This window comes from Mustela erminea, chromosome 13, assembly GCF_009829155.1.
Source record: "Mustela erminea isolate mMusErm1 chromosome 13, mMusErm1.Pri, whole genome shotgun sequence".
NCBI classification, from domain to species: domain Eukaryota; kingdom Metazoa; phylum Chordata; class Mammalia; order Carnivora; family Mustelidae; genus Mustela; species Mustela erminea.
The window spans coordinates 37,220,941-37,242,495 of record NC_045626.1 but is presented as its reverse complement, the minus strand read 5'-3'; the positions used below and the strand labels follow the sequence as shown (position 1 = coordinate 37,242,495).

Genomic DNA, 21,555 nt, shown 5'->3' with positions numbered 1-21,555 from the left:
CCATCGTCTTCACTACCACATTAAGGACATTGCAGAAGTTTGAATGGCTACCTTCTTTTACCCCCAAATTTAGAACCATCTCTTGTAGGTTCACAGATACTTTCACAAATGGAACCTCTAGAGTAGTAACTATTCACAAAAGGAATCACTTTGGCTATTATATATAACATCTAGCCAGATCTTATCACTCTCCCAAATGTCAGAAAATTGCATATGATTCATGGAGTGTGTCGAACACTGTCTAATGGGCTATTTTCTGGTTTGTCACAGTGCCGTTTGGTTAATAGCTAATACTGTATATGACTCAATAGCACACACTGGGAAGGCACACCACTCATCCCAAATAATCTCCAAATCCTGATTCTTTCCCCTGGAGCAGCATTTATGAGATTTTTATTGGTTGACTGCTTGGTTGGTTGGTTGGTTGATTGGTTTGGATTTTTAACCACAAAAAAGCTAATTCATTGTAATCTTTTTCAGTTTTTTCAAACACTTTGCTTACCCAAAGATTCTTTACCTAACAACCCAGATTTTTAATGAGACTTAAAACATCCAAACTAAATTTTAAGCATTGGTGCTTTGGTAATCAAAAGTAAATAGAAATAAAATTGAGGCACCAAATTCAACCTTGGCTTCTGAAAACCAGCATTTTCTCCATGGTTAATTTTTTCTGAGATTAAAAACCATCCTCTCTTGTCAGGAAAAGAGATAAATTTGTAAGTAAACATCATAAAATAGATAAACATATAAATCAACCACCCTGAAGATTTCTTCACTGTTTTCACGCTTTCTGGTTATGTTGTCTGAAATTTCATGAAATTTGAAATAAGTACTCTTTACAGTTAATTCTTTATTCCATGTAGCCCCAGAGTTCCACTAATAAGCTAGTTTTGTTCAAACCTGAGTTAAACTGGTCTTCACTCTCCATTCTGTTTCTTCTACTGAAATATTAGGACATAATTAAAACCCCAGTCACCTCTCTTCTTCACTCAGTAACCTTTATTCTCTTCCTAGAGTTACTTTAGTTCTTTTCTGTGCATGCCCTGTAACCAGCAAAGTTTTCTAGACGCTCTCTTGGCAAAAATGTAAGTGACATGGCTTAATGATATCTGGGGAACAACATAGTAAATGTAGTGAATCAAATGTGACCTAAGAATTCTTATTATTTCCTCCACGGTACCCGCTTAAAAGATGGTTCAGCTTTCATGCCAGCCTGAATTGATGAGAACTAATTTTCCCACTGAAACACTCAGCTGTTTTTTAGGCCTGTTTGCTGATTTGCATGTGGCAGATAGTCTATGTTTCAGATCTCAGATATTGAAAACTAGAAATAGAAAGGAAAATAGAATTTGTTCAGAAATTATCTCAACTCGTGGACATTTTTTTATTGCTTTTAAATTAGTTAAATTAGTTTAGTGACCTTGTTACTAGCCTGCGTTAGTTATAGTGAGAAGCAATTTAATAAAAAACAGCTTTATTAAGATATAATTGATACATAATTCAGTGAGTTTATTTAAAATAAGTGTGCAGCTCAAAAATTTTTGACATATATAAATAATATATTGTACATACATATATAGACATATGTGAATGAACATATAATATGTTCATGTGTATTATGAACATATTTTCTTAAGTGTGAATGCATACACACATGTATGGCTATACACACACATATGTGTGTTTTGTGTTTACATACATACATGAGAAGCAAAATTTTATTCACAATTAACAGTTAGTTACTTAAGAAGGAAGCCAAACTTACAAGTCATCCGTTACCAGTTCAAACACAGCACGATTATTTAAGATTAGTAAAAATGAAAATGTGCTTTTAATTTTCCATTATTCAAATATCATTTTCTGTTTAGCCACTGTGATAATAATTATTTTACATTGCATAATTTGTTTATATAATACTGTTGCTCTGTGAGACTCCATCCAGAACTTTTATTTAAATCCTTTATTTTCATGTCTAATAAAAGAAAAAAAAATTTGACCAGCGCTAATATAGTAACACAGCCAAGCAAGAATGGCTTTTAAAACTGTATTTCAGCAGCAAAAACCCGGGAACATTTGTGATTTTGCTACCTTAGAACACCCTAAAAATCTTTACGCTTAAGCCAAAAATATGACATTAGTTGTCACCTTTCAAAACCAAGGATGAATTTTAAAATCAATAAATATGAGACATTTTGAAATTGCTCTACCATCCCAGAACCCATTGTGTCATTGCATGTCTGTGTATGAAAAAAATCTGGGAAAAGGCGTTTATCTTTATATAAAGTTGCTCTTTTCCAGAGGTTTGGTGAGAACATAGAGAAATTTTTAGGAAAAATAAAATCTAAAGGAATATTTCCCATGTCTTTTCTTTCAGACAAACACATAAGACTTCAAAATTTACCTTGTCATCCCCTCCAGGGTATGACGGTCCCCATGCCTATTCATGTTAGTATGTGTGCAGAGGAATGAACAAATACAATGACAAGGACTGGTGGCAGAGGGGGGGAGCAAGTAAAATAGATGTGTACATATAATTTTAGAGATGGTGACCCTGCTTTTTCTTGGGACTCAGATTAGAAAAAATTGATCACAGGTGGTCTAGAGGAACCCCAAATAGTTCCCGGCTTCAGGGGGTAGAGAAAGAATGCATTTTGATTTTACAACAGAGCATGTGGAAGAAGGGGAGGATCCTACAGCTGGAGTTATGTGCCAACCGTTGTTGCATTCTGGCACACAGACATTCCAGAAGCATCGCTTCTTGGCAAGAATGTAGGTGCCCATATGCCTGATCCCAAAGCCTGCAACTAATTGGAAATACCACCTAACTTCTCCACACAAATGACCAAGCTATCAAGTGAAAATTTGAACATCTATTGTATTCGATAAAGTATTGTGAGTGTATGTTGCTTTGAAGGAATTATAATGAACTACATACATATTGTGACTATCTTCACAAGAACTCAGGAGAAAAGGCTTTCACTTTGCTTTCAGTCTTTGAACTCCTTGGAAGCTGCAGAAGAAAATCTAGTCAAGATACTTCACATGAAAATTCTTTATAGACCCAAGTTTTAATTGAAAACTACCTCCCATGTCAACTCTGCAAGTTCTTGAACTATTTCATTTTGATCCACTCTTGTCTTCATCATGAACTTGGCTTTCTCTACACATGGTCATATTTTTGGCTTCCCAGAAATAAATGATGAGGAGAAGAATTGGAGACTATTTCTAGGAAGTCCAGAAACTATGTGGACAGTGAGTACTAAAAGTCAGAAATGCTCTTGGCACTAGATACTAAGAGCTGTAACTAAATGAAGTAAATAGTATCGTTCTACAAATTCATAAATGAGAGTGTAATTTCCATATTTTCCAAGAACTGATTTTCCCAAGAATTCATGTGGGAGGCAGACGGAACATAAAAGATCTTAAATGATTTCTTCAGACCAACATTGGCAAGGGCTAATGCAAAGGAAATGATAACAAAATGAAAAAAGATGTGTACAGAGAGAATGTCTGCTCCTCTTCCATCTGAAGGAGGAAGGAATTTGGGAAGAAGGAGGAACAAAAAAGAAGAGAAGAGGGAAGACAGGCAAATGGAGTAGGGAAAGGATAGAGGAGCCCAAAGAATTGGGAGATAAAGAATAAGGCCACCAAAGGAGAATCTGGGCCTCTGTTCCCTTCCTGAAGCCAGAAGGTCTCCTCCAGTGACCCAGAAGCAAACTTAAGTGACACATCACCTTCCACCTATATGGCTTCTCTAGCATAACTGGTCATGAACACATCCTCCCGGTTGAGGCTCTTGTGTTTCTTTTCTCTGCTAGTCCTTTCTTTCTTCCTGTACATTCAGCACCAGGGGCTGTACCTGCACAACCACTCGGCTTTGGATTTAAGGAATCAAATACCATCACAGTCTCTGTGTTTCAAAGGGTAAAACAAGGCAGGGAAATAGTTAAGTTTGGAGGAAGAGTTTTTGAAATCTCACACCACTTTTTAAGTGGTTTTGCAGGGATCTGAAATGAATTATGTAGTAGGTACATCTATCTTGAGTTAAAAAGAGAGAATTTGGGAAGGGTGGTAATTGGGCAGCAGAGACTATCGTTACTGGATAATGAATACAGAAGGATGTGCTTCAGAAGGCAAGGTTTGGAATGCTGCTTTGGTGGGATGATAGGAAAATACCAACCATGATGGCTTAAGGTGGCTATTTCATCCTAATGGGCAGCTTCATCATCTTCAAAGGTGAAGATCAGTAGGCTGGAAAAAACCCATTATGTTCACCAAGAACTTGAATTCTCCTTGAACACTAATCATTTCATTTTTAAAGTCAGTTTCATTTAGGTGCAGTTGTACTCTTTAAGTAATAGGTGCGTTCCTGCAAAGCCAAGTGAGGTCATACAGTCAACAAACATGAGTGCTACTCTCTACTAGACATTCTCTTTATAAATCAATTTTGATTTTAAGTTTGCCAGAGATCTCACTACTTCCGTAACCTCTTAGTATATACAATTATAAAACAAGAATTCTAGTTACGATGTGCATAATTCTAATGTGATACTGGTTTTCACGTTTGTATTTTCTTTGTACTTCATGGTCTAAGCGAGTGATGCTTCCTAGTAAATCCTTAAAACTTGTTGAAGTTTTTAAGATTTTAACTACTTTATAAGCCATCTTAATACATACATAACATTTAGAACCTGTTGAAATGTTGGGAAAGTTTGTGGTAACACTTTGTGATTTCAACCCCAGAAATTAAAGATTTGGTCATCAAAGTCAGAGAGTTAATTTTTGTATTCTCCATGTGAAGGGTGGGAGCGTAGTTTTCAGTCCACCAGCTTTAGAGGGAAAATTATCAACCTACAAAGGAGCAGGCCTCCCTTTAAGCACATTACAAGTCCAATTGTATCACTAAGGATCAATACCATTCTTCCCAAAGAAGCGTGCTCAGTAGATCCTGGATGGCTTTCGGTTGGCCATACTTTATTAATTATTATTTCTATTTCTTTTGGTCACTTAATAAAACCACATTTTAAACTTTTAAAACTATCATTTAAATTACTAGATGAGTGTTCCTCATAATGAACCTAAAATGATAAGAATTTGCTATATCGATAGGACTCTGTTCACCAGTCATAGACCCAGGGAATATGAATATATATTTATATTTCTCTGAAAGTTTTCTTTGCAGCTTCTCATCAAGGGTCAGGTGACTTGTGCCTGGAGTAGTAAAGCACTTCAAATAGGACCGCAGTCTGTAGGTAATTTTCAAATCTCTCTTCAACTCAGAAAGTTGGAAAATATAGGGAAGACTGGAGAAGTATATTCTTTGAATGGGACCTAAAGGCTGGCAGCACTTAGTGAACTATTGGGCCGATGAGATGATAGTCCATAATGAATGTTGAATGAATTTTCATTACGTTCAGGTATATGCAGTCTGTTGCTTAAGCAAATAGCGAGGTCAAATCAGGGATCATGGACGCTTGTGTAATTGCACTTATGGTTCTCAGGCCAGGTTTCTGCTCCTAGTTCAACTCTGTGGAAATCTGAAAACATCTGGAACCTTTCAGGGTAACAAGAGAGCCGTCCAAATGGAGCTTGGATCTAGACTCGGGAGTTTCTGTAGCCAGTTCTGTTCTTGAATGCATTGCTGTGTTTATGCTCTTCTTGGCTTTCCCATCTTATTAACTAGCTCTCCTCCCAAGGACAGTGAAGTAGAGCAGAACAAACTGCTGGCTAGGGCTGCTCCGGCTTTTCTGAAGGGCAAAGGGTAAGTTAAAGCCAGAGTGTACTGTAAGCCTGAATTAACTAAACTAAAAATAGAGATTTCCTGTGGCAAAAATGCTTTGCGTTTGAAAGATCACCTTTGATTTAGTAAAAGGAGCTCTATTATAACCCCACTAACAGTACCATGTAGTTCGTTTGTGTAGACACATCTGTGTTATTCACTTTCTCTGACTTCATTTTTTTTTTTAAACGACTAAACTTTAGATTTGATTTTCCCAAGGATATTTACTCTCTGCTTGCAACCCAATCGATGTGTTTACTGTACAGATGAATTTCTTGGCTTTAGTGGCTTGAAGAATGCAAATCTGTTTTCTTAAAAGCTACTTTACCTAAATGGAAATTTTTTTTTTTAATTAGTGAAATGGAATTGTGTATTTCGTTGCTTGGATTTTGCTTGGATTTTTTCATAGAACATAACTTAACTTTTCCTCTACCTGCTTGGTTTTCTAAATGCCTTTTCTATCACAACTCACTCCTACCTACTCTGCTTACTTCTGTTCGCCTCTCCTACCAACACCCTTTCTTCCTCCTGCCCTGTTTCAGGATACAGTACAGCCTGAATGTGGCAGACAGGCTAGCTGATGAACATGTTCTCATCGGGTTGTATGTCGACAGGCTCCGGAACAACCCATCATGGTTAGTGCAGGTTTGGCTGCTTCACTGTCATTAGGGAGGGTAACAATCTGATCCCTCGTCAAGAAGTCTCAGCAAAGCGGCAAATAGGTGCCACAGGTGTCACTAAGTCATTGTTGAACTGATCCAGTTAAGACTTTCATGATGTTAGTTTGGATACTTCCCATTCATGTACCATGGAATTCATCAGAGCTAAAGGGAAAACTGGTGTAAGGGGAGGCCATGCTCTATATTAGCCTTCAGTGGACGCAGGGCTCTGGGTTCCACCAGTCAGTTCTGTGTCACACGTGCCATGTCAAATTACCACAACACTGATGCAAGAATTTGTCTTATTCCAAGGTTGTGGATGTCTCTGCTGATTGGGAGGACAATGCTCTGTTCATTTAAGATAGAAGTGAAAAGAGGGAAAGTGATGGGATGAGCTCATACTATGGAAATCATTTCCTTAATGATAACAGTAGGAAAAATTGCCTTTCAGTTCTTCTCCGACCTACCAGTATTTCTGGAGAACCATCCTCATAAAGCCTGCTTTCAAGTGGGAGAATATGCAGAGCTTACATCCAAATGTGTGTCAAATGTGTAAATTCTGATAGCCCTGCATATTTGGATAAAGACATTCATACAGTTTTTCTCTATTTTAATTGCAACCTAGGAGATTCCTCCCAATGGTTGAAGTTACTTAGTTTTGATAGTAAACGTACACTTGCAAATTGAATGAAAATAAGTGAACAGACTATGTATTTATCATATGTTTCAGTCTAGTTTAGACTCCTGTGTTTAAAAATGTATTTAGCAAACCAGTTCTTTGGAAATATTTGAATTTTGTTTAATAACTCTAACTTTCTCTGAACTAAGGGCTAATGCTTTGTTTTGTTGTTTTGTTTTGTTTTGTCTGCCATTATAAATATTAAGTGAACCTATGGGTTAAATTGCCTTTAAAATAGCTTGCCTCCTTCCCTCTACTATTTCACAAAAAAGCATCCCTGAAACATGTGATGGCCACTACTCAGTCCTCATCTCCTTCATCACTTGGTATTATTAGCCACCTCTTTGTTTCTAGAACTCTCCTCCCTGGACTGTTTCCTGCTCCTGATGAATAGAACTATTCTTAAAAAATTAGTACATGAGATGATTTTAGGTGATACATCGATGAACATCTATTAGTAGTTACATATTATCTTAATTTGTATTTTTTAAAAATATAACTAGCACACTAGTTTCATTGTGTACTTTATGCTATACCTCAAGAAGATAAAAATAAAAAGCTCTCTTCAGCTGACCCCAACTCTTTGTTCAAAGTTGCCAAATTTGTAGATCCAAAAGTTCCACTTCTTTGTTACCTCTCAGCCTCTCAAAACTGTAAGAGAGAAGATTGATTGCTTTTAATCTTATTCCCAATGAGTTTGGATCCCCAATGTTATATGGCAGCTGAAACAACAGAACTAAATACTAAATTACACCCCCCCCAACAAAAAAATGTATTGACATTCCTCAAAGAAGAGTATTATTGTTACAGATTCAATCATGTCTGAAGGCAAAGCCATGGTCTTATACTGGGTCCTCTCCCCGCTAATTCTGAACACACTCCAGTTACTTCTCCCACTCTTCTTTGACCTTTTCTTAATTAAATTTGTAACAAAGAAGTCTCCAAAGAGAAAAGCTCATTGCTACCAGTCATTTTCCCTACTCAAGTGATTGATCATATTGGCTTGATGGTCACTTAAGACAGTAAAACTGTCTCCACAGAGACTCCTCACATCTACTTAATGAAAGCTAGAGGTGATATTTATTTTGAAAACAAAGCAGAATTTAAGACCGATCAAAAAAGTAAGCTCCTTGTTAAGAGATGCTGCCCTCCAAATTTCTGTATGCTTTTTTCTGTCCTTAGAAATTTCCAACTTCTCTTCTGAATTTCTCATTTTTCTTCTCTTTCCTCTGTATTGAATTAGATCCTAACAATTCCCCACACCGGCCATGATTATGGAAGTGAGGTAGTGATCTCTCACCTTCTCTGTCATCTTAATAGCTAATAATGCTTCACCATCCTTCAACTCTGGTGAGATATGAAAGGGTAATAGTCATAAAAACTACCATTTTTAAAAGCACATGCCTCCTGCGAAGCACTGTATAAAAATTTTATTTACATAACTTCCCCTAGTCCTTAGAGTAAGCCCATAGAGTAAATGCATTCTTCCCCATTTTATAGATAAATAAAAGTATCAATTTACAGAGTTTACATGACTCTCCCATAGTCACATAGCTAATAAACAGTAGATCACAGACCTCAGCCATTATCTGCTGGATCCCAAGCTCCTAATCATGCTAACTTGCCTATTATAAAACCTACATAAACACGTGCTTCACCCCAGAAAGATTTTCTAGAATCTTTCTAGACACTACTCACCACTGCATCTACCCCACTGCATACCTGTTTCCTGAAATTGCAAATCCTACTACATTTATTTGATAGACAGAGATCACAAATAGGCAGAGAGGCAAGCAGAGAGAGGAAGGGAAGCAGGGTCCCCACTGAGCAGAGAGCCCGATGCAGGGCTTGATCCCAGGACCCTGGGATCATGACCTGAGCTGAAGGCAGAGGTTTTAACCCACTGAGCCACCCAGGTGCCCTGCAAATCCTACTACATTATTTTTATTTCATTTTAACAGATATTTGAGTGCATACTACTAATAGGAATGGTGGTTGTTAAAGTTATCATTTCTGTATTTAGTCTACGCATTGTGGTTTTCCATTTTAATTACAATCTTCGAAATAGCAAGAATTTTGCCTTCAGTCTCCTGTATTTCATCATGGCAGCCAGAATATGAATAATAAATGTTACATTTATGAAGTTCTTCAAAAACGACAGAGCCCTTTCTTCCACATTATTTGCTCACCAAAGCTCTATAAGTTTGGATGTTATTAATTCTATTTCACTGATAAGAAAATGTTAGACACGTGAAGAGACTTCTCCGAGGTCACATGCTATCAAGTGCTTGCACACAGGTCTTCTGACACCGGGTCCCATCTATTTCCCACACCATTCCGCAGGCTCCCTGTCTCTACACCCTTCATGAGATGGTCTACAAGCAGGAACCTAATAGCTGTTCTTAATTAAAATACTTGTTTTGTAATTATTCATATATGCTCCTGATTAAGTCTGTGTGGGAGCCTTTCCCCCATATTAACTACTTAATACAATGGGAAACTGACTCATTTGTAAATAGTCTACTGATAAATTAGAGAAACACTTCTGTGTCCTTGCTGGTTCTGATGTCAAATAAGTCACATCAACTCACTGTAGCTTAAGGGAGAATTCCTGCTGTCTTCCTAATTCAGTGAAGTTTTAAAAGCCTTAATGGTTTTCAACCATCTTCTCCAATGAGGGAGAGGGGTTATTGAAATGTAATGTGATGGGGGCTTTTTCTGCCTGTCCCAAAAGTACAAGCACTGGCCTTGTTAGAAGTTTATAGGGACTGATTGGAACAGGCAGACTAAAAAGATGGGAAACCAGCCTGGAACTTCTAACTGTACCCATAATTATATCCTTGATACTTGCCATATTCATAAGCTTCTGGCATATGGCTCTCAGCTCTGAAAAGACCCCCTTATAAGGGAGTATAAGGGAGAGAAGGAGTGCAGTTGAAGGTTCCTGTCCATTCTTTGATGTCATGATCAATTCCTGTCACTTAGTTATTAGACCCCTGATCGCATAGAAATAGGTTAAAATTTGTTTTTATTATGTTTTCCTCAAGTATAGGAAATTACATATTTGACCCATTTCTAGGTTTCATAATGAGGTCTAAATTTTTATTGGCTTGCCTGCTTAAAACCCTTTAATAGATTCCCGCTTCCCTTGGTTTAAAACCCAGACTTCATCAGGCCTACAAGCCTGTGTCCAAACCAGCCCTTGCCCTGTCCTATCTCAGTCCCAGTCTCATGGGTTTCTTCCACTTAATCCCAATACTTAGCAGCATCCACTTTAATCAGTCCTAAAAACAGTTCCTAAAACTGCCTCAGGACCATGATGCTAGGTTCTTGCCTGTGCCAAGAACATTCTTTCCACTTTACCCTTGCCCTGTCCAGCCACACATGTGTGCACTGATTCTCTTTACATATATGTAAAGGCTACTTCTCTGGCTTCCAAACTCAGATTAAAGGCATCTCCTCAAGGAGGCCTCCCATACTAATCTCTCTCATGGTGTAATGTTTATTTCATTCTTGCTGTGACTGTAACCATTGGTTGGTCAGCTGGTTGGTTGAATGGTTTACCAGCTGCCTTCTCTGTAGAGCAGGGAGCTTCTCTAACTTGTTCATTACCATATATCTGGCACCTAACACAGTGCCTGCAGGTGCACAAAAAATATCTGTTGACGTCATGGGATGTTGATGGTGCTATAGGTATAAAATTCCCTCTTACCTTAAACAAAATTGTTAGGACATCTCAGAAAATCTTTTTTAATTGTAAAATGAATATTTTTGCTACTTAAAAACATCACCTATTATGTTAACCCTTAGGTTGAACATTTAGTGAAGGAGTATAAAATAGGTGAAAAAGTAAAGTATTAAGCTTTACATAGAGAACAGTGGTAAACCTGGATAAAGACAAGCATCAGCAATTCACTGACATGAGGAAAGCAGCTAATGGGGGGAGGGGGGCAAAAAAAAAACATCTAAACTAAAAGTGATATTGGGAAAAAAATTTTTTGTTTAATTTGAATGTTCTCTGATCTCTTTCACTGTGTATTAGTTTGCTAGGGCCACTATAGCAAAATACCACAGACTGCATCTTAGACAACAGAAATTTATTTTCTCTCCATTCTGGAGGCCAGAAGTCCAAGACTAAGGTGCCAACAGTTCTGATATCTCCTGAGGTCTCTCTCCCATCAGCCCACAGATGGCCACCTTCTTGCCTTATTCTCACATGGCCTTTTCTCTGTGCATAAACACCCTTAGTTCTCTTCTGTTTCTTATAAGGACACCACTCATGTTGGCTTAGTAAAACCTCATTTTACTTTACTTACCTCTTCAAAAACCCTAACTCCAAATATGGTCACATTCTGAGGTACTAGGGCTTAGGGCTTCAACACATGAATTTTGGGGAAGACACAGTTCAATCCATGACCCACCTCAACACTAAATCCACCAAATTGGATTTTTTTTTTTTTAAATGTGTAGGCTAAAACTTGGCTCTTTTCAGTAAAGGCTGATTTGGAAAATGTAAATGTATTGCAGCCTGCTGAAAGAAAAAAAGGTTTTACCTACACTCACTGAAAGTGTCTCTTATTTATGAGTTTTTGTTTCCTTGTTAACCCTATTCATTTTGTTCTGTAAAATGTTTATGAGTTCAGTTCCAAAAATAGACTTCTGGGGTGCCTGGGTGGCTCAGTCAGTTAAGTGTCTGCCGTCAGCTCAGGTCATGATCCCGGGGTCCTGGGATTGAGCTCCTTGTCATGCTCCTTGCTCATCAGGGAGTCTGCTTCTCCCTCTTCCTCTGCCCATCCTCCCTATTCTCAAATAAATAAATAAAATCTTTTTTTAAAAAACTTAAAACTAGACTTCTGAGAACGCTATTCCCGTAGGATTCTAGAAATATGAATCTGAAGAGTGCCACGCCACCTGTGCACATAACTGCGGTGGCTGCGTTGTTCCCACAGAGGTTTGCTCAGCATACTCAGATGAGAAATTGATTTTAAGATGAGTTCATTTCTCGGTGATAGATTCTAATACATTTTAAGTTTCCGTGGGAAACAAGAGAGACAGTCCCAATCTGAGGAAGTTATTGGTACAAATGAGCTAGTGTAGTACCAGACGCATGGGAATAACACAATATTCGTTCCTCGCCTGATTTTGAATAGGATGAAAGGCTTGCAATAAATAGATTTTAAAATCTCATATTGTAAACCTGTCCATTATAATATGGCAGAAAACAAATGATAGCTCATGGGTGTTCACCAATATGGTTAAATGGATCAACTTCAGAGTATGCTTTCTCTAAGTATGCTAAAATATGTGGAGCCTGTTCTCTTATGTTGGTTGATAAAATGATATATTGTGTGGGAAGGACATTTGGTGACAAATTAACGGCATTATGCAGCTTTGGAGAAAGAAGAGAAGGCTGCCACTGTTAGCTGACTCCTCCCTTTGCTTAGGATTTCAGAGATGTGAAGTTCCCCTAGAGTTTCTGTAAAACCCTTCACTGATTCAACCAACTGCGCTTTCTTCTTCTTGGTAAACCCTAGAATACTAGCCAGTAACCAATCATATGTTCTTGAGCAAAAGCTAATTTGTAGATAAGGAGATGATGGTGCAAAAATGGTTACACCATTTGAAGTAAAGTAGAGGCTTTTGGGTGGCACAGTCAGTTAAGCAATGGACTCTTGATATCTCCTCAGGTCATGATCTCTGGGTGGTGAGATCGAGCCCTGTGTGGGGCTTTGTGCTCAGCACAGTGTCTGCTTCACATTCTTTTCCACTCTGCTCTTCCCCTCGCTCACTTGCTCTCTCTCATTCTCTCTCTCTAAAATAAATAAAAATCTCTGGGGGGAAAAAAGAAAAGGTAAAAGTAAAAAGAATACTTTCATGGTCTCACCGTGTGCCCTGGCACTGCTCACTGTGTCCCCCATATTATAGGTGAGAGAACTGAAGCACAGAGAGGTTAAGTGATCTGCCCAAAGTCACACAGGCAGTACCTAAGAGGGCTAAGCTGTGAATTCAGAAATGATCCAGTCCCACCTCACACACACCCTTAGATAACATTCCTACCTGTATTCATCTGTAAGAGTAAGCATTTCTTCTGAAGGGGAGCTTACCTTTTCCAGATACCATCTGCTTTCCCAGTCTTTAAAACAACAATCATAAACTGTGAACCAAAGAGAATTTTCCATGGTTCAGGGTGGGGAAGATCTGATGTGGATAAATATAAAAGAGTATAATGACATTTCTATGAACTTTAGCACCTAGAAAGAGCAGATGGGAATTGCACACAGCAATTGATTGTATCCTGATTTTCGCTCTGCCAAATGTGAATAATTCTGTGTGATTTTAGACAGCATGGCTGGTGTTACAGTGCTGTGTTTTATCTATGCCCTTCTGATTTTCTCAGTGCTGAGGATGCATGCAGAGCCAAGAAGGAGATAGAAGACGTGGTCCAAAGTCCATGACCCTAGGAGCCAAAGAGAGCTAACATGTATTTGTTCTTTTGTCCCCCTAATGCTTAGGCATGTCCTGCTGTGTTCCAAGCTCTGTGCTAAACATTCAAGATCTAACAGTGAAATGATTGAACCATTCTTCTCTCAAAAAAGCTACAGTCTAGTGAAGGAGTAAGACAAGTGAAAAGGCTATTAAATCAGGAAGGGTACCAGGTACAGGAAGGGCAGACAGTGCTGAGTGCCGTTGGCTATGTGAGGAGCCATAACCCGAATTTAGAGGTCGGAGGCGAGGGTGGGAAATGGCCAGTAAAGCCAAGAGCCTGATGAGGAAGAACTAGCCAAGTGGAAGCGAGCAGAGGTGGGAGAGATTGCTCAGAGCTGAGAGAAAATGTGGAACTCCTCCTTGAGGAACTCAACTGGGGAAGGCTGCTAGAGTACTGGGGGTGGTTGGGGTGGGGGTGGGGGGATAAAGGATGAAGCTAGATTATGCAGGACCTCCTGAGTCTTAGGGAAGAGTTTGAAAAATGAGAACCCATTGGAGGATTCTATGCATGTTACAACCAAATTCATTTTTTTTAAAAAAAAGATTTTATTTATTTTTATTTATTTGACAGGCAGAAATCACAAGTAGGCAGAGAAGCAGGCAGAGAGAGAGGAGGAAGCAGGCTCCCTGCTGAGCAGAGGGCCTGATGTGGGGCTCGATCCCAGGACCCTGGGATCACAACCCAAGCCGAAGGCAGAGGCTTTAACTCACTGAGCCACCCAGGTGCCCCCCAAATTCATTTTTAAAAGCTCATTGACTGCAGGATGCAAAATGAATTAAAGGGAAGAAGAAGTCTAAAATGAGAGGAACCTGTTGAGAAGGCTGTATGCTAATTCCAGATGACAGTGGCCTGGAGCACATCAGTGACCCCTGGAATAGAAGCAAATGGAGAAATTTTTGAGTTTGAAGAAAGTAGAATGCATGGCCTTGGTGTTACAACCTAGTGAGCTGGTAAAGTCAGAGTCTTGATAAAGGAGTTTGAAGGCAAAGAGATGCCATTATCATGGTAAATTTTATTATTACTACCCAGGAAGATTGCCATTTCATGATTTCCTGTCTTTTCCTTTTAAAATAGTCAAGAGCCAACAGTTGAAGCTCTGAGAATTAGTTCATTTCCTCCCCCATTCTTCAGTCCCATAAAATCGTGTCCTGGGCCCCAGATTCATTTTGCTCCTTTCCACCCTGACTCCCTTCTGCTCACTGACTGCTGAAGGCCTGAACCAGGCTCCACCGCCAGAGCATTTTGCTCTCAAACAACTGGAAAGGTAGGAAATAACCTCATAGAGTAATCCTCCACTTCGGAGCAACTAGGAATGCCTTCTCAGGAAGTACCCTTCCTCCTCCCTGTTTGCTTTTTTTTTTTTTTTTTTTAAGATTTTATTTATTTATTTGACAGACAGAGATCACAAGCAGGCAGAGAGACAGGCAGAGAGAGAGGAGGAAGCAGGCTCCCTGCTGAGCAGAGAGCCCGATGCGGGGCTTGATCCCAGGACCCTGGGACCATGACCCCAGCTGAAGGCAGGGGCTTTAACCCACTGAGCCACTCAGGCACCCCCCTGTTTGCATTTTAATAGAAGAATGGTACAGGAGGACTAATGACCTTAAAAATAAATCTCTACTGATAAAATTCCTCTCACCCATTCAGACAAATGGAAAATATTATGAGGAAACATGAAAGTATTTCTGCTGCCCTTTGGGCCACATTATTCTTTGATCGTCCCACCTGGGTAGTCAGAATAGGCTTTCAGAGAAACCGAAGAAATGTGGACACACCCTAGGTTCCCAGAAATCTTTGTTAAATCACAAGGTAGTAAGCCTCACCTCCATCGAGGCCACTTGAGTTGCCTAGAATGCCATTTTGCAATCACTAGCAACACACACTGGCCATGCATTTAAGGTAGAAAGTGGAGAGCTTTCAGAATAACAGATTTCCCTGCTCTGAAATGCAGTCGACACAGCAGCCACTTTTTAATTCATCATGGTCTTGTAGCAAGATTATTGATTATAAAGTCTTGAAATGAATAGCCAGAGACGGAGAAAGTGTTAGAATTGGTATTTCTTTAATGATTTAGGGATTATTGGCCATTCATTTTCAACTATTTGTAATTGAAGTCTTGAAATAATGGAATTTATCAGAGGAATGCCTCATTCACCCTTGGATAATTTGAACATACTGAAATGGCACATGTGGACTCATAAATCGTGTGTGTGCACAAAGGGGTAATGTATCACTCCACCCCTCATTCACTCAGGGCTGGGGGAGGAAAGGCACAGAAGGATGAGTTACAGCGTACGAGACAGGATCCCATAACTTCACGTCTTGTGTCTCCAAGAGGCTTTTTTTAATGTAACCTTTACATTATTTATACTTGCTGGTCATTCATGCTAAAAGACACTTTTATCATGAGGTTTTTTTTTATCACTTTTTTTATTATTTAATTATCAAAACACTCACAAATGTTTTTGACAAAGTCACTTTTTGGCAAACAGATCATTGCCCCGGGCTTAGAACAATGGGCCTTGTTGTCTACACAACTGTGCTGAATTAGGCATATTATTTCTAATATGAGCCAGAAATGATAAACATATTAAAATCAAATTAAATTATTTCTTTGTGGAGTCGTTTTAGGTTTAAAGTGAAGAGAGTGTAACTTTTTTTTTTCTTTTATTAAAGCTATAACAAGAAATTCAGTTACTATTTTTAACCACTGCGGAGAGCAGACGTTGTATTATAGAGACAAGCATTTGCTTTAAAGCATCAGTTCTCCAGAACTAACTCCTTTGGTATTGTAGTTATTTTCTTATTCCAAGTCTTTTGTATGCTGATTGAAATCTTAGTCTATGGGGATTGGTGAGCCTGGAAACCTAGAATTTCCTGTTTTAAGGAATGTTTATAAAATATCATACAAGCTATATGGATATCAGTTAAATACTCACATTATTTCTCATCTGTGGTTTGCATTTGGGGTTTATTTCATGTGATCAATGTATCTTGGATACATTGCAGATTCTCAGGTTCTGCCCCCCACAACCTACCCTGTCACCCCCCCAACTATAGATGAGAAACTACATTTTTTATAAGATCCCTGAGTGATAAGTACATACACGAAAGTGTGAGAAGCCCTACTCTGCATGGTTGTTGGATGGAAAATGACATTTTGAAGGAGACCTGAATCATTAATGAATATGAGGAGGTTACTTAAGAGGCAAAATAACAATAATTGACTTTTGAGCACTTAATGCGTTCTAGGCATCATAGTAACCATATGGTTTACATCCATTATCTCATGTGGGCAAAAGGGAAGAGAAGACTTTTTCTGAGGATGGAGAAGTGACTTAGTAAATGCAGATATTCAGGAATGTTCTAGATAGTTATTGTAGCCCAGAGAAAAGAGCCAAATCTAGAGGGGAAGTACTCAGGATCAGAATAGGTGTAGCTAGCCTACGTGTAGAGTGTAGACTGGAGCAGAGATGATGGAGACAGGAATGTTTTCTGAATGACCAAAAAAAGAAAGAAAGAAAATGTTACAGTAATGAATTCAGCCAGCCAGGGAAAGCTATTTGGAAGTGACAACGTGACATAGCCAATATTCTGGAAACACATAATGATTTTCACTCATCCCACTTTAGAACAAGGTTAAAAACTATGTTGCATATTTACTTTCTATGTAAATACACATATAAACAATCTAACCATATATTACTCTATATGGATTTAAGTCTTTGCAATGGATAATTCTTACAACCTTAATATTGGCATAGAAGTGTATTACTTTCAGTGTATAATCATGAGTATTGATTTTTTTTTTCTTTAAGAAACAGGCTTAAGATTAACAGGTAGGAAATATAAATGGAGGAGAATATATTTAGGGATGAGAGAAATTAGTTTTTAATCTTAATCCTGACCCAATACTTACCATAATAACTGATAAGCCAAATTATAATCAACTAGTCAGTTAACAAGACTGATGTTACTGGTATGTTTCATAGAATTGTTTTAATGGCATGCAAAACTTAGTCTTGAGTGAAGGGACTTCTGAAATTTAGGAGAGTTGATAATGCTTCTATTTGCTTTAGTTTCTTAGGGACTCAGATCATTCTTATTTTACTATGAACAATTTCTATAATTATATGAGACAATAAACAATTCCCATTAATGTCATTAGAAGTCAATGCTATAATTCCATTTTTCTAGAAGTAAATATAAAATGGCAAGCTACCTGAGTACTGATATTATTGATAACTATTTGTATTAGTTATCTGTTGCCACGTGACAAATTATCCAATAACTTAGCAGCTTAAAGGAACAAATGTTTATTATCCCACTGTGGGTCAGGAATCCAGCTAGATGCCTGTGGCTCAAGGATTTTCATGAGGTTGCCATCAAACTGTTGGCTGGGGCTGTTATTTTATCTAAAGGCTCTACCTATTATAACCTATAATTTATAAGGTTATTATTGGCTAGCTTCAGTTCCTTATCACATGGGAAGTGGCTAGCTTCCCACAGAGCAAGGAATCCAAAGGAGCTCAAGAGAGAGAAACCATACTCAAGATAGAAATCATGGTCCTTTTTATAGCCTAATTTTGGAAGTGACATTCCATTACTTCTGCTCTATTCTAGCCATTAAAATCTAGCCAGTAAGCCCAGCCCATACCCAAGGAAGAAGATTGTGAATACCAGGAGGTGGTGATCACTGCAGGCTGAACACAATTATTGTGTTGTTGTTGTTATTGTGGTTACACAGGCTCCATGCTGGGCATAGAACCCAGTGTGGGACTCTAACTCACAACTCTGAGTTCAACACCTGAGAGAGATCAAGAGTTGGATGTTTAACAGACTTAGCCATTCAGGCACCCCACAACTGGTGGAGGGGTGATTGTGTCTTTCTTCCATATTTTCTGATATATAAATAAAAAATGTTACAGGCAATAAAATTAAAGAGAAAATATTCTTTTATGAGACATGTTGATAAGTAAAGTCACTCTTCTTTGGAGTTTTCTTAGTAAGATGTTGAATCGACTGAAGACAGGATTTATTAATGGAATTCCCTGGCCTCATAGTAGATCATGTCATGAATCCAAGTCTGAGATCATTAACCTAACAGGGTTTTGTAGAGCTTTCAAATTTTTGCACCGAAAAATTGAAATAGCAAACCTCCCTGGCGGTGATAGGAACCCATCAATCTTTCTCATTGCCTAACAGTCTCCTTCTTGCTCTGTTCTCAACAGTATGCTCGAGAGTTCAAACCGGCTTGATGAAGAGCACAGGCTGATCGCCAGGTACGCAGCAAGACTGGCGGCAGAGTCCACTTCCTCGGTAAGTAGTCTGAGTGAGAAGCTGTCATTCATGTTAACTGTTATCCTGATGGTCGGGGCTACCACGGCAGGGCTGAGGAGGTGTTACTGGATGGCCTGAGGACCTACACATGAGTCTTCCACAGCTTCCCTTTGTCCCTCTCCAGCTATGGTTCTGGTACAGCAGAAATCGTAGCTTCCAGTATGAGGTTACAACACCGTATTTCTGCACCAGCCCACCCCCTGATTTCTCTGGATCATTCCTGATCAGTTAATAGAAAGAGGAAAGCAATGACTCCAATTCACAACTGCCCCAGAGGAGTTTCTACTTTTATCAATATGTAATAGATAAAAGAAACAAAAAATTATGTAATGAAATCAGAGGGAAAATCTGGATCACAGGTCAAAGATGCCACACGCCAGACTTAGCTACCCACAAAGCCATTTAGGACATAAAACCTAGGACCTCAAATTTCTTCATTAGCAACATAGATCATTTCTTTGTTTTAAAAGAAATGCTAACTAAAAAATCATAGAAAAGCTTTATAAAAGCTAGACATTTTACCAAGCTTAACCTTTCTTACAGTCATGTATTTGGACATTAAAAAGCAGGCTGAGGTTTTCCTTGTCTTTGCAGGCTTAGTCAGTCAGTGCTGATTTTAAAATCTTGGCATTCTGTGGTGGAAAGATGAATTGTGATCTTTTTAATTTGTTTAAAATCCAATTGAGGAATTTCTATTGTAGAGTAAGGAAAGCAAGGGGCGGGGAAATACATATAATCTGCCCCTGTTTTTATAAAACAATGACAAATTAAACCTTCATTAAATCCCCACTCAAATATATACATATATTTAAATACAGTATGTAATTACATGTATATACATATATAAACATACATACATATGTAAAAGTTGACTCTTATTTGGAAATCTGAAAGTCAGACCATCCTTGTAAAAAATCCTCTTATAATTGTAAGAAATGTTCATATTGTGTAAAAGGACTCATTTAATAAAATAGTAATTTGACTTTACAACTAAAAGTACACATATGAATATACATATGTATATACTATATAATCGTATACCATACTTCTATGTATATCTATATTTAGTCAGAAGTTAATTTGTATATATATCTATATATATAATTTGTTAAGATTAATTTGTGTGTATATGCATGGATATATATGTGTATATATATATATATATATATATGGAAAAATCAATGTCTGTGTATATGCCAGTTGCTAAAGTCGGCGGCATGACCAAGAATGATGGAGTGGCATGAATGTGCGGGAAGGGTGTAATGTATGAATAATACTTAATAAATAAATATGAATAAAGAAATGCTAAAAGTGTGTTGACCAAAAGAAGAAGAAAAGAAGATCCTAGTAACTAGGACTTTAAAACTATGAAATTTTTAACTGTACATTACAGTGACTGAACAGTAATTCTAGAGAAGTGTCTCAATAGCGGAGTATTTTTTACTCCCGCCCATATTGAGAGAACTGTCACAATAGGGACAGGACGGCAAGAGTGAAATAGATCCCAAAGACTTCAAGTCAGAAAGCTATAAAACAGGGGCGCCCGGGTGGCTCAGTCGGTTGGGCATCAGACTCTTGATTTGGGCTCTGGTCATGATCTCAGGGTCATGAGACTGACCCCTGCAACAGGCTCCACGCTCAGCAGGAAATCTGCCTAAAGATTCTCTTTCTCCCTCTCCCTCTGCCCCGCCCTGTATTCTCTCTCTCTCTCTCTCTCTCTCTCAAATACATAAATCTTTAAGAAGCAAGGGGCACTTGGGTGGCTTAGTTGGTTAAGCATCCGACTCTTGATTTCAGCTCAGGTCCTGATCTCAGGGTCATGAGATCGAGCCCTGCATCAGGCTCTGTGTTCTGTGCTTAGCACAGTTACCTGGAGATTCTCTCTCTCCTTCTCCCTCTGCCCTGCCCCACCCCTCTCTCTCTCACTCTCTCGCAAATAACAAATAAAACTCTTTTTTTAAAAAAGTAAAAGTAAAAAAATAATTTAAAAAAAGAAAGCTACAAAGCTATTTTTTCTGTGTTCTGTGTATTTGCCGTCCAAAGAATGCTGTTCCGCTTTTCATTGCAGAGGTGTCCTCCAGGTCCGTAGAGAAGCTGGTCCTTTAGGAGATGAATGGCAACTTCATGTATTTGCTTTTCTTGCTTTGACAGAGATCATTTTCTTCTCTCCTGTCTGCCTACCTCATGATCTCTGTCTCCTTGAGCACACGCCGTTTCCTTTCCCAACGTTAAATAGTTCACCACGTGTTTTACAGCAGCCGGCCCAGCAGCGGGGAGGTCCCGACATCTCCTTCACCATTGATGCAAACAAGCAGCAGAGGCAGCTGATCGCAGAGCTAGAAAACAAGAACAGGTAAGGCTGCTTAGACACGCTGGCTTTTTGGATCAAAGTGTGTGCTCACTGATAGCTTGTAGTTGGGACACCTGGGTGGCTCAGTCCGTTAAGCATCTGCCTTTGGCTCAGGTTGGGATCCCAGGGTCCTGGGATCAAGTTCCTCTAGGGAGCCTGCCTCTCTCTCTCTCTCTCTCTCCCGCTCCCCCTGCTTCTGCTCTCTCTGTCAAAGAAATAAATAAAATCTTTTTTAAAAAGTTCTATGGACAAAAATGTAAAGGA

At 38.7% G+C, this 21,555-nt stretch overlaps 1 protein-coding gene across 25 annotated transcripts in view; it reads left to right on the top strand.

Moving 5' to 3' along the window:
- Window positions 1–21,555, top strand: part of DTNA (dystrobrevin alpha) — a 356,301-nt gene that overhangs the window by 298,231 nt on the left and 36,515 nt on the right. For 15 of the 25 annotated variants that reach the window (XR_004277999.1, XR_004277998.1, XM_032310167.1 and 12 more), the window contains 4 exons: window positions 5,684–5,761; window positions 6,322–6,414; window positions 18,833–18,920; window positions 21,197–21,294. Coding sequence is in view for 23 of the 25 variants with exons in the window: in XM_032310167.1 (XP_032166058.1) it covers window positions 5,684–5,761; window positions 6,322–6,414; window positions 18,833–18,920; window positions 21,197–21,294 (357 nt within the window). In the remaining 2 variants the exon portion in view is untranslated. The remainder of the gene's footprint in view (window positions 1–5,683; window positions 5,762–6,321; window positions 6,415–18,832; window positions 18,921–21,196; window positions 21,295–21,555) is intronic. The other 10 variants (XM_032310179.1, XM_032310181.1, XM_032310183.1 and 7 more) reach the window with 2 other exon arrangements.